This window comes from Erythrolamprus reginae, chromosome 12 (genome assembly GCF_031021105.1).
Source record: "Erythrolamprus reginae isolate rEryReg1 chromosome 12, rEryReg1.hap1, whole genome shotgun sequence".
Lineage (NCBI taxonomy): Eukaryota > Metazoa > Chordata > Lepidosauria > Squamata > Dipsadidae > Erythrolamprus > Erythrolamprus reginae.
Genome location: NC_091961.1, coordinates 6793020 through 6806975, shown reverse-complemented (window position 1 = coordinate 6806975; position 13956 = coordinate 6793020). Strand labels below are relative to the sequence as shown.

Sequence of the window (13956 nt, the reverse complement as noted above, 5' to 3'; positions counted from 1 at the left end):
ATTTATTAGATTTGTAAGCCGCCCCCCCCTCTATATGTTTTTTTCATTGCTATAAAAGTTCAGTTCTAGATATATATGTTTTTTTCTCTGTTGGATGACCCTGGTATATTGAAGGAACATCACAGCTCCAAGCCCAACCCAGGGCCATTTCAAGGCAGTTAATTTATTCATAGCCAACAAACTTTAAGGGAGACTAGGATAGATCTATTCCGGCCTTATTTTGGCCTCATCAGCTAGCCATACCCTCACTGGGACTTGAACCTGCAACCTTTGCCTTGTAAGGCAGAGAATTAACCTCTAGGCTACAGTATCCAATCCCTTCATATACATATTGGAGCTGCACTCCTCCCCAGCGGGAACAAAGGCACAAAGTAAAAAACAACAACAACAGAATGTGCAAGACAATTACACAATTAATGCCAGTTTTGCAGTAATGACTGTCCCGGAGGAGGGGAAAAAAAACCCAGAGTAAACTTGTCCCGTGCCTGACCGAGTTAAAAAAACCAAAAATACCCGTTTGAATTCCTTTGGAAATGGTTCATCGGATCCCAAGGAAGGAGTCGCAGACCTACCCAAGTTATAACCAACTCCTGCCCTAAACCACGAGGAGGAGAAGGCTAACATAACGGCAGGAGTTGCACAACGCAGCCACAAGGAAGAGAAAAAAAATAGCTTCTTGTGCAAAATAAATAAATAAATGAAACAAGTGTTGGTCACCCTCGCTGGAAAGCAAGCCTTAAGACACAAAAACAGTTTTTTCCTGAACGCCATCACTCTGCTAAACAAATAATTCCCTCCACACTGTCAAACTATTTACCAAGTCTGCACTACTATTACTACTATTTTTCCCCATCATTTCTATCACCCATTTCCTCCCACTAGTGACTGTATGACTGTAACTTGTTGCTTGTTTTTTAATATTGATTGTTTCCTCATTGCTTCTTTGACCCCTATGACAACAGTTAAGTGTTGTACCTCCTGATTCTTGACAAATGTTTCTTGAGAGCATTTGCACCTCAGAGAAACTTCTTGTGTGTGCAATCAACACTTGGCCAATAAAGTATTCTATTCTATTCCATTCTAGTATATTCTATTCTAGTATATTCTAGTACATTCTAGTATATTCTATTCTAGGGGGGTTTCTCATCTCTCAGATCCTATCTTTTCTAAAGCTGAGGATCCTCTCCGAGATCCACTGGGCTTCCGTAGACCACGGGAGTCTCCAACCGTGGCAACTTTTAAAGTCCAGAGGACTTCAACTCCCAGAATGCCCCAGCCAGGGAGTTGAAGTCCTACTGGCTTAAAAGTTGCCAAGGTTGGAGACCCCACCATGAACCATGAAAGTGTTTGGAGCACAGTAGTGCACACTGCTTCTGCTGGCTGCAGTTCACCAGTTCAAATCTCACCAGGCTCAAGGTTGACTCAGCCTTCCGCCCTTCCAAAGTGGGTCAAATGAGGACCCAGATTATTGGGGACGGGGATATGCTGACTCTGTAAACTGCTTAGAGAGGGCTGTAAAAGCACTGTGAAGGGGTATATAAGTCTAAGTGCTATTGCTACAGACTACAAGGCCGTTTACTTTTCTGTGGCTGGTCCAACACTCTCCCCTCGACCACCCTTAAAGCCCTGCTAGATGTTTTCTTCTTGAGCCCCCTCTCCCTTCACCCCTATCCATCTCATGGCTAACTTAGCCCTCATCCCTACCGGCTTCGCCCCTCCCTCTCTTTTTTTGGCAATCTCAGCCCAGAAAACCCCCTCAAAAAGCCTCAACCATCCCTAAAAAGAAAAAAAGAAACCAAGGAAGAGGGAAGGTGGATCAAGACACCCATTCACCCCCACCCCCCAAAAGCAGCCGGGCAAGGCTGTCTGGCTCTTTGGCAGCCTCTCTCAGCTGCTGTGACCCAGCACATCCCCATCACGTGACACAAACACACCGCTCGTCCTTATTTGCATGCCCCCCCCCGCGCCCTAATGCATAAAACCCAAAATAAGCTGGTTCCTGTTGGGCTCAAGCGATCCCTCCGCTCGGCGCTGATGCAATGCAGCGTCAGCGCGCGTCAAACCATCTACCTTCCCCGCGCACCCCCCTTTTTTTTTTTTGCAAACCAATCACAGAGGCCAACACGTTTCTCGCACCCCCCCCTCCGGCTCCCAGCACCCCCTCCCCTCCCCCTCCCCCCCTCCAATGCCCAGCTCCGCTCTCCATCTGCATTCTGCAACGACCCACCCCACCCCTCCCTTCTCCCTTTATTCTCACCTAAGGCGCAAAACGGGGATTTCTCTCTCCATTGCAGAAGGGTCCTTTGGATTTACTCGGCTCGGGAAAGAGAGGGGGGGATCCCTCCACTTTGGAGGGTCTTTTTTTTTGAAAGGGGGGGGGGTTAAAAGTTTAGGCTTGGCTATTGCGAGGCTGGCTTCCTTTGGCCAAAGGCGCTTTTTGAGCCAGCAAAGCCAAGGCGACCTAAACTGCTATGGTTCTTCCTCCTTGCATTGAGCTGGAATGAAAGCTCGCGGGCACAGGCGGCTGAGTTTAGTGGAGGCTTCTGGACTTCCTTGTGGGAAAAGGGTCACGGAAAGGGGGGAGGGAGGGAAGAACCCCTCCCTCCACCCCCTCCAACCCCACATAAAGCCGGCTTTGTCAGTCGCATGATTTGGCTCTTTGGAGGTAGCTAGGTGCTTTTAACGGTGGTTGTGAAAAGTTCCTTGTGGAGCCTTTTAACTTTGAGCCTTGACTGGAAGTACAACTGTGACATAGGTCAAGAGAATTTTGAAGGAACATGGACGGGTGTCTGTTTTTTTCCAAGCCCGTGGGCTGCTCCGTCAGGGAACGAAGGTCTCGGAGAGAGCAAGGAGGAACGAAGAAGGGAATGGAGTTGAAATGAATAAGCTACGAGGCTGCTGCTGCTAGCCATCCATTATCCTCTTCTAACCTGGTGCAAGGAGGCAGAAATTGTTTGGTGTCTCTGAGCTTTGTGGTTTTCTGGTAAACATTTCATCACCCAACTACGTAACATCATCAGTGTTGGAAGGGAGCCTAACAAAACCATGGGTTTTGTTTTGTTCCTCTCATCAAGGAACCATCAAGAACATTAATTTAATAATAATAATAATAATAATAATAATAATAATAATAATAATAATAATAATAATAATTGATTAGATTTGTATGCCGCCCCTCTCTGAAGACTCGGAGCGGCTCACAACAATAACAACAATGTGACAAATCCAATATATATATATATATTTTTAAAAACCATTATTAAAACCATGCAACACAATCATACCATACATAAACAATATAAGCCCAGGGGTATCTCAATTTTCCCATGCCTGATGACACAACATTCCCAACAACACTGGCAAATGCAATCCATTGTATAAAAACCAAGAGAGCAAACCCCAGCATAAAACTGATCAGGAAAGACTTCATGAACTCAATCTGTATAGTCTGGAGGACAGAAGGGAAAGGGGGGACATGATCGAAACATTTAAATATGTCAAAGGGTTAAATAAGGTTCAGGAGGGAAGTGTTTTTAATAGGAAAGTGAACACAAGAACAAGGGGACACAATCTGAAGTTAGTTGGGGCAGAAAAAGACCTCATGGTCCATCTAGTCTGCCTTTTATCTTAGGATGGATATATGTTTCTCCTAGGCATGTTTAAATTCAATTACTGTGGATTTACCAACCACATCTGCTGGAAGTTTGTTCCAAGCATCTACTACTCTTTCAATAAAATAATATTTTCTCATGTTGCTTTTGATCTTTCCCCCAACTAACTTCAAATTGTGCCCCCTTGTTCTTGTGTTTACTTTCCTATTAAAAACACTTACACCCTGAACCTTGTCTGAGGTTAGTTGGGGAAAGGATCAGAAGCAACCTGAGAAAATATTTTACTGAAAGTGTAGTAGATGCTTGGAACAAATTTCCAGCAGACGTGGTTGGTAAATCCACAGTCACTGAATTTAAACATGCCTGGGATAAACATAGATCCATCCTAAGATAAAATACAGGAAATAATATAAGGGCAGACTAGATGGACCATGGGGTCTTTTTCTGCTGTCAACCTTCTATGTTTCTAAATATTCTCTTCTATCAATAAATCACGAAGCTTGACAGAATCGATAACCCAGTCCTAGACTTGCCAAAGAGTTGTGCGTCAGCCACAAAAGTACGAAACACGCAAAGATGCCACACATGATCAAGAACCCCTGCATCTGTGACATGGCTACATTGTTCTTGCTTCATTTTAAAAGGCAGTCCAGGGGCAAAATACCTGTATAAATTCCTTGTACGCCACCCGGAGTCTCTCGGTGAGCAGATGGGTGGTTTCCAAATAAATAAATAAACACTTGGAATGCACTTATGCAATTTAATTCTCTAAATATTTCTGCGGAACTCAACTCAATGCCCTGGATCTATTTGTGTGACATTCTGAATTAGAAAAGCGTAATTGGCCATTTTTTATCTTAGCATGTTACACAAATTGAGCTTAAGTGAGATCAACAACTCTTGGAGCGCTGGGTCAATTAAATGGTTTTTAATAATTCTGGGTAAACATTCTCCAAACTCAGTTTCTGAGCTCTAATAACATTCTGATCACATATTTTAAAGGTTAAGTATACCTTCTGCATAGAAACAGTAAATTCAATTAAAGGAAGCGTTGCTAATAGGGAAAGTTCTCTTTAGGTAAAACAAAATTATTTCTTGGGCCAGATAAGCTATGTACGCTGTATATCTTTCAATTACACTGCATTTGTTTCCTGCTACAATTTGATAGCTTATTAGTAACCTTGACTGTCACTAAGTGTTGTATCTTTTTATTCTTAATGAATATATTTTATCCTGCTTATGTACACTGAGAGCATATACACCTAAGACAAATTCCTTGTGCATCTAATCACACTTAGCCAATAAAGAATTCTGTTCTATTATATAAACAAACCTCCCTACTTGTCTAGCCCAGTGTTTCCCAACCTTGGCAATTTGAATATATTTGGACTTCAACTCCCAGAATTCCCCAGCCAGCAAATGCTGGGGAATTCTGGGAGTTGAAGGAAACACTGGTCTAGCCTCCTATTCTCCACCTCTGAAGCCAAATATTTATTTTACATATGATACTTAAGTCACAATAGAATGCTGGCTGGGGAATTCTGGGAGTTGAAGTCCAGATATCTTCAAGTCGCCAAGGTTGGGAAACACTGGTCTAGCCTCTTATTCTCCAGCTCTGAAGCCAAATATTTATTTTACATATGATACTTAAGTCACAATAGAGTGGCTTTGTTTTAACTTAGGCCTAGCGTTAGAAGACTCCCCATGGGGAAAATCTCTCTATTAAGCTGAATAAGAGTTGACAGCAAATTGATGGCATATATAATCAATTGTCAGAAGGCAGCCCCAGTCAACCTGCAATTAATCAAACTATGGTTTGGGGTGGGCAACCTAAACATGAAATGCTTTTTATAGCTACCACTAGAGTCAAATTAGCTCAAATTTTACTGTTAGAGGAACAGGAATTTTACTAAAATAATCCTGTTCTAACTTCAGACAATAGTTAAACAGTCATAACCTCAGAACTACATGTATGTATGTATGTATGTATGTATGTATGTATGTATGTATGTATGCATTTATTTATTTATTCATTTATTCATTCATAGTCTGGAGGACAGAAGGAAAAGGGGAGACATGATAGAAACATTTAAATATGTTAAAAGGTTAAATAAGGTCCAGGAGGGAAGTGTTTTTAATAGGAAAGTGAACACAAGAACAAGGGGACACAATCTGAAGTTAGTTGGGGGAAAGATCAAAAGCAACATGAGAAAATATTATTTTACTGAAAGAGTGGTAGATCCTTGGAACAAACTTCCAGCAGACGTGGACGTTTCGGTGAAATCATATTCACCATCATCAGGCTGAAGGTATAAGCTTCGTGCTGCTGTAAATACAGTAATACAGTACAATACAACTGTATTTACAGCAGCACGAAGCTTATAACTTCAGCGTGATGATGGTGAATGTGATTTCACCGAAACGTCGCATAGACACTCAAAATATTACACGGGGCAAAACCCGAACTCAGAACAATCTACATACATATACCCGTGAAAATCTACGAAAACATATATATATATATAATATATATATATATATATATATATATATATATATATATGTCATGTGTTTTTTTGTTGAATTTGAAAATTAAGGGAGACTAGGATAGATCTATTTCGGCCTTATTTAGGCCTCATCAGCTAGCCATACCCTCACTGGGACTTGAACCTGCAACCTTTGCCTTGTAAGGCAGAGAATTAACCTCTAGGCTACAGTATCTAATCCCTTCAGCTCTGCACCAGGGAAGGGTTACATATTTTGTGTCGAATATATATATGCTGTTTGTGTTTAAAGGAAGGCTGTCAGCTGATCACAATTTCTGACATTCCCCAGCTGGAGAAATCAGATTGGCTTGAGGACATGGTACTTGGCTTAACAACAGTGTTAAAAACGATTGTTAAATTGGGCCTGGTCCCAGGAGGACTTGCTTAATGACTGCATTGCTTAGGGACTGAAACCCCATCCCAGCTGTATCCCACAAGTCAAGGATTATCAGCAAAGAGCAGGGAGGGCTGCCTCCTATTTGGGTTATTTGAGGATTTATTTCAGAAAAAGATTCCTGTTATCTAACAGTCAAATCACAACATTTGAAACAGAAGGGAAAGAACTGCTTCCCAACGTCTTACATAACTCAGAAATATTTAAGCTGGTACAGGCAAAAGTCTACGGAGGCTGCTAACAGAAATTAAAACACACAGGAAGTCAAGGGCAAAAAGTCCACCACTCCCTACACTGCCCTCAAAGCAGACCGGCTACAAATGGCAGAAAGATAGAAAGCGAGATTTTTTTAATAAACAGAATAAATATTGTCCTTCAGGCATGGCAGAGCTAGCTCCCTGCTTACAATTGGTGTGTTGTGCAGCTGCCAGTCGGGATGACAAAACGGGGCAACCCTAATTTAATTAAAATACACAACCCTCTTAGCTAGTCAGTGCTACCTTGTTCTGAAGCTGATAACTGGGCAATTGGACCTGGCTATCGAATATCTCCTGTCCCAAATTCTGGCACTAGCAGCTTTTTGAACAAACAATGAAAAGAACTCAAACTTGACAGGCTCTTGTAAGCAACAGTCAACTTTAATTTATCAAATTAATTATTGACTTCAAATGGCGACGTTTTTATCCCATTTCTCTCTTCATTGGTTTCATTATTGTTGGTTCTGATGCATTAGCTGTTTTTTATAGTGTCCCTGACCACAGATTGAAAGATGGGGTACATTTTTGCAACTAATAAGTGAAAACAAATCTGATTTATTTCGTGTACGTGCCTGCGGAATCTATTCTGTTAAGTACCGGTAAGTCTGTTTTATTCACAGGTTTCTCCCCCAAATAGTCAAGAAATACCTATCTCAAAACTTGCAATGGTTTGTTAGCGCTCTAATGCTTTTTCAGGAAATTCTACATTCTAGCACAATAGCCTACAAGGGAATACTCAACACAGACAAACATATATTTATAACCTGCTGTTTACTATTTTGATCCCATCGCTATAGATCTGTTTTGTCATTAGTGGCTATAAATAGTAATCAGCAAACTTTCCTAAGTTCCAATGACCTCTTCCGGTTATCTCCAAGGTCAGTGAACTGGTTGCTTGTAAGGAATCATAAAAAGACCCAACTTAGTCCAGTAAATATCTAGAGAGACTGGTGTGCGTTATCAAGATGCTGGTTAGTGATGTAACAGACAATCTGAGTCATCCTTTGGGGGCAAAGTTCAAATTTTATTTACGAAGGACTAAGAGCTGGCTTGGGCAGAAAGTAAACAATTATTTTCCCCCCAACTGGCTCCTTCTATTTTGGACTGTAGTATCCACTGGAAAAACTGGAAGAGACTCAATCGTGGAGTAGGGCGGAGAGTTGGACAATGGCTGTTGAGAACCAGATCCATCGCTTTCTTGAACCCAAAGATCACTAACTGATCTTGGGGAGGTCAGTCCATCTTAGCCTAACTCGCTCGTGGGATTGTTGATAGGGATAAAACTTAACCGATTGCTGAATTAAACAGTTTGGAGACGGCTATATATGCAACACCCAGGTTATTCCCCGTGGAAGCTTAAGTCATCAAGCGAACGTATTTAGCATTTATTTATTTATTTATTGGATTTGTATGCCGCCCCTCTCCGGAGACTCGGGGCGGCTAACAACAGTGACAAAAAACAGCATGTAACAATCCAATACTAAACAACTAAAAAAAACCTTATTATAAAACCAAACAAACATACAAACATAACATGCGTAAATTGTAAGGCCTAGGGGGAAAGAATATCTCAGTTCCCCCATGCCTGACGGCAGAGGTGGGTTTTAAGAAGCTTACGAAAGGCAAGGAGGGTGGGGGCAATTCTAATCTCTGGGAGGAGTTGGTTCCAGAGGGCCGGGGCCGCCACAGAGAAGGCTCTTCCCCTGGGTCCCACCAACCGACATTGTTTAGTTGACGGGACTAGGAGAAGGCCCACTCTGTGGGACCTAACTGGTCGCTGGGATTTGTGCAGCAGAAGGCGGTCCCTGAGATAATCTGGTCCGGTGCCATGAAGGGCTTCATAGGTCATAACCAACACTTTGAATTGTGACCGGAAACTGATCGGCAGCCAATGCAGACTGCGGAGTGTTGGTGTAACATGGGCATATTTGGGAAAGCCCATGACTGCTCTCGCAGCTGCATTCTGCACAACCTGAAGTTTCCGAACACTTTTCAAAGGTAGCCCCATGTAGAGAGCATTACAGTAGTCGAACCTCAAGGTGATGAAGGCTTATACTGTACTTTCCAATGTCTTTTTCCCATTTCTAAATGTCATGATTCCTGGACTGCAGAAATCTGGATGGCCACCAGATGGAAGGAAAGAGGGACAGGAAAGCCAACTCTTTCGCTTCCTTGGTCAACAATAGAGAACCCAAATAAGGCTGTTTTTGGAGCTTGATAACAAGGCCAAGGGAGCCAAAAGTATTGTGTCTACTTACAGCGCACGATTCATCTTCGCTTTCCTCTTGTCGGCACTTTTGTCTCGGGCGGTCATCTCTTCTCCTTCGTCCCCTCAAGAATCTGAAAGTAGAAGAACAGGTACAGATGTCAGGAATGCCTACTGATCTCTACCTGCCCAGCCGTTGGAAGGAGCTATTTCGTTCCCTCCCCAAATGGAGGATTCTCAGATTTCTGCCAGTGGGGTGGAAGACTCCAAAACCATAGGGATTGTTTCCTGCCAGTCTTGGCTTCTGCCTTTCTCCAGGATCTGAGAGAAGTAAATAAATAAAAGCGAACACACTGTGTGTTTGGTGTGCTCATAAATGAGACGCCGGCAAGAGGGTTGATGGTAGAACCAGCCAAAGACTTGCTGACTTTCCAAACACGGATTTCTGCCCAATGCTTAATTTTGCATTAACAAAGCTTCCTTCTACTAGAAACATAGATACATAGAAGACTGACAGCAGAAAAAGACTTAGGTAGGGGCACCCTGAGACCATCAAGTCCAATTCCTTGCTCAGATTCAAATATCCATGATTGAGCTGCCAGCAACATAACATAGAAACATAGAAGACTGACGGCAGAAAAAGACCTCATGGTCCATCTAGTCTGCCCTTATACTATTTCCTGTATTTTATCTTAGGATGGATCTATGTTTATCCCAGGCATGTTTAAATTCAGTTACTGTGGATTGACCAACCACGTCTGCTGGAAGTTTGTTCCAAGGTTCTACTACTCTTTCAGTAAAATAATATTTTCTCATGTTGCCTTTGATCTTTCCCCCAACTAACTTCAGATTATGTCCCCTTGTTCTTGTGTTCACTTTCCTATTAAAAACACTTCCCTCCTGGACCTTATTTAACCCTTTAACATATTTAAATGTTTCGATCATGTCCCCCCTTTTCCTTCTCCAGACTATACAGATGGAGTTCATGAAGTCTTTCCTGATCAGTTTTATGCTGGGGTTTGCTCTCTTGGTTTTTATACAATGGATTGCATTTGCCAGTGTTGTTGGGAATGTTATGTCGTCAGCATGGGAAAATTGAGATACCCCTGAGCTTATATTGTTTATGTATGGTATGATTGTGTTGCATGGTTTTAATAATGGGTTTTTAGATGTCTTTTAAATATATTGAATTTGTCACATGGTTGTTATTGTTGTGAGCCGCTCAGAGTCTTCGGAGAGGGGCGGCATACAAATCTAATCAATTATTATTATTATTAAATTAATGTTCTTGATGGCCCCCCCTTTTCCTTCTGTCCTCCAGACTATACAGATTGAGTTCATTAAGTCTTTCCTGCTACGTTTTATGCTTAAGACCTAGCCAGCTTCCTTCTACTTTTCCAAAACGCTAACTTCTCAGCAGTTCTGCATCCAGTGAAACGGTGGATGAAAAAGCCTATTATTAAAACAAATTGGTAATTGATGTGCACACACAGAGAGAAGTCACTCGTTATAGTGAGTCTTGTAATTGCCGTCAAACAGCCGAGCTGGGCTCAAACAGTTACCCTGGTGGAAACATCCACGCCGTTTTCTGGAAAGCAAGACAGAAGTGGTTTACTATTACCAAATCTTCTTCCAGGGTGTGTTTTTTTAACCTGCCCTACAGTTCTGGTGTCTCCTATTGATTAGTCATCCAGGCCCAACCTCCCTTTAGCTTCACAATAAATAAAATGCAGCTCAAACAAAGCTACTGTGGTCTACGGTATTGGTATCCTCTATTGCAGTGATGGCGAACCTATGGCACAGGTGCCACAGGTGGCATGCAGAGCCAAATCTGTTGGCATGCAATCCATTGTGCTAGCACGCATAGGCGCACCAGCTACGGAGGCTCTGGGAGGGCATTTTCGGCTTCCAGAGGGCCTCTGGGGGGATGGGGTAGGGCGTTTTTGCCCTCCCCAGGCTCCAGAGAAGCCTCTGGAGCCTGGGGAGGGTGAAAAATTGCCCTATCAGGCGCATCAGAAGTTGGGGAATGGGCTGTTAAAAAAACCAAAAATCTGCCTTTACCTAGGATTGAGCTCATAACCTCCTGATTGCGAGGCAAGAATTCAATTCCATTCCATTCCATTCTATCTATCTATTTATTTATTTATTTATTTATTTATTTATTTATTTATTTATTTATTTATTTATTTATTTATTTATTTATTTATTTATTTATTTATTTATTTATTTATTTATTTATTTATTTATTTATTTATTTATTTATTTATTTATTTATCTATCTATCTATCTATCTATCTATCTATCTATCTATCTATCTATCTATCTATCTATCTATCTATCTATCTATCTATCTATCTATTTATTTATTTATTTATTTATTTATTTATTTATTTATTTATTTATTTATTTATTTATTTATTTATTTTGTCCAATACACAATGAGGGGTTTAGTGGGTATATATATCTACTTGCTACATTCAAACCAAATCTCCACCCCCACCACAATTTATAACGAATAAATGGCAGTTGCAAACAAACTATATCTACAGCAGCACAAAGCTTACAACTTCAGCCTGATGATGGTGAATGTGATTTCACTGAAACGTCGCATAGACATGCAAAATATTACACAAAATATTACACAAATATATATATTTGTTTTCATAGATTTTCATGGGTACAGGTATGATGGCCTTGGTATATTCGGGTTTCTTCCCGTGTAGGATTTGGAAATTTCTGGCGACGTTTCGATGAGGTCCCACTCGTCATCTTCAGGCTGAAGATGACGAGTGGGACCTCGTCGAAACGTCGCCAGAAATTTCCAAATCCTACACGGGAAGGAACCCGAATATACCAAGACCATCTTATATATATATATACATACACATAGTAAAATACATGATGAAGGTTACAGAGGAGATACTCATAGTAAAATATATCTAAGAAAGAATAGAAAAGAAGGTATAGTAATAGAACATATTAATGAAAGAATAGAAGAAGAGATATAGGAATAGAAGAAAGGTATAGGAGATATAGGAGAGCAATAGGACAGGGGATGGAAGGTACTCTAGTGCACTTGTACTTGCCCCTTACTGACCTCTTAGGAATCTGGAGAGGTCAACCGTAGATAATCTAAGGGTAAAGTGTTGGGGGTTTGGGGATGACACTATGGAGTCCGGTAATGAGTTTCAGGCTTCGACAACTCGGTTACTGAAGTCATATTTTTTACAGTCAAGTTTGGAGTGGTTAATATTAAGTTTAAATCTGTTAGATTTGTTATTAGATTTGTATGCCGCCCTTCTCCGAAAACTCTAGAGGTTAACAACAAAAGAACTAAGTTTGGAAGAATCACAGCATATCATTCCTGGTTTTGGTTTCTGACATTCTAACCAGTATTTTATGTGCATTGTAAAAAAAGTTAGAGATTCAACATGCCATTGGCTGCCATCTTGATTTTTGGTTTTGTGTTTTAACTACGCTCTGTAGTGCTCAAATCTCAGAGGCCCCCTGGTTTGTCTTCTCCCCAGTAAGAAAATGTAAAACTCCACAAACACTTAACAGGCTGGTTGTAAGTCCTGGGAGCTACAATGCCAGCATTTTTTTTGGAAGGCAACAGATTTGAGAGGGCTGAGATAAACTATAGATGTGTTATTATGAAAGTCTGAGCAAACTAAATATAGCTACGGCGATGCAGTGATTGTAGAAAGCATTTGGGGACTGGATTGGAAAGGGAAACAAACAAGCTGCTCTAAACTGTGGTTTGTCTCTATGTCTGCAAACTGAGAAAACATGGCTAGATCAATGAAAGAGTGGCTTCATCGATATCTCTGGAAGATCCACTGAGCCCTAACTACAGCCTTCTCTCATTGAAGTCAAGGAAGAAGAATGGATTTCAAAAGCAAACTGAAGCTGGCTTTCCAAGTGATCTGTCATAGGATAACACAAGATATTCTTCTTCACCTCTCCAGTTGTCCTGGCAACCGTTTCCAAGCTAACCAGCACCGGGGATGGCTGTCAGATGAGTCTCCACACACCTGACACTAGACAAGCAGTGGTTGACATCATCCAAGGTTTCCATTTTGAAGATTGTTGGCTTTTTTTTTTAAAAAAAAATAATCCTTTCATTTGGCTAAACTTTGAGCAACATCTGGAATAGAATTTTGAAGGGGCCTGGTGCACAAATTTTAAGGAACTTTGATTTATGTACCAATAAGTTTTCTCTAACTATACAACTTCTGCATTCCAAAGCTGAAATTCCAAGAGGCAGAAGTTTAAGAGTTTTGAGTCAATGAAGATTCTCAGTTATGCAGGTAAAATTGCCTGAAAGGTGAGTTATGGCAACTGGACTTATTTTCTTGTTAGTTCGAGATCTTTCACTGCTCATTCAAGCAGGTTCATCGGTTGGAGCAAGTTAGTTAGTCTTCCCGCACCAACCTCAGGGGATTCTTCCCCAAAGTTGGAGACTTGAAAATAACTTAAGCCTCTTATCCTTAAATCTGGTGATTGGAGGATAAACACCCACAATTCAAAAATCTCAGTTGGGGAACTCCTTGTGTGGATCAACCCCTCCAAGCATGGAATGGGACAACTCACCGCAGCCAACAATTCAACAATCCAGTTTAATTATTTAAAGTGATTCAACAATGATTTTAATTTTTGTCATCCGCATTTCATTTGATCCCTTCTTTTGCATTCTTTCCTATTCTATTCCACCAGTTCTTTGATATCGGTCTAACTCTTGTTCCCCGGTGAGTTACACCATGATGAGTTGGTTGTGGCAAGTTCTCTGTGGCAGGTTGGCCACAACCAGTTGGCCATGTTGGGTTGGTTGCAGCAAGTTGTCCTAGATCCTTCCAAACAGCCCAATGGAGATAGATTGTATTCCTTGCTTTCGTAAAACTAAGTAACTGAAGGAGGAAATAATTGATCCCATGTAAAGGAA

General features: G+C 41.2%; 1 protein-coding gene across 2 annotated transcripts in view; it reads right to left on the bottom strand.

Moving 5' to 3' along the window:
• The window catches only part of RHOBTB2 (Rho related BTB domain containing 2), a 54726-nt gene that overhangs the window by 28635 nt on the left and 12135 nt on the right, over positions 1-13956 (bottom strand). Inside the window, exon 2 of one of the 2 annotated variants that reach the window (XM_070765658.1) lies at positions 9067-9148. In XM_070765658.1, coding sequence (XP_070621759.1) covers positions 9067-9122 — 56 coding nt within the window. In that variant the 5' untranslated portion in view covers positions 9123-9148. Of the gene's footprint in view, positions 1-2257; positions 2376-9066; positions 9149-13956 lie in introns of those variants that run through there. The other variant, XM_070765659.1, reaches the window with a different exon arrangement.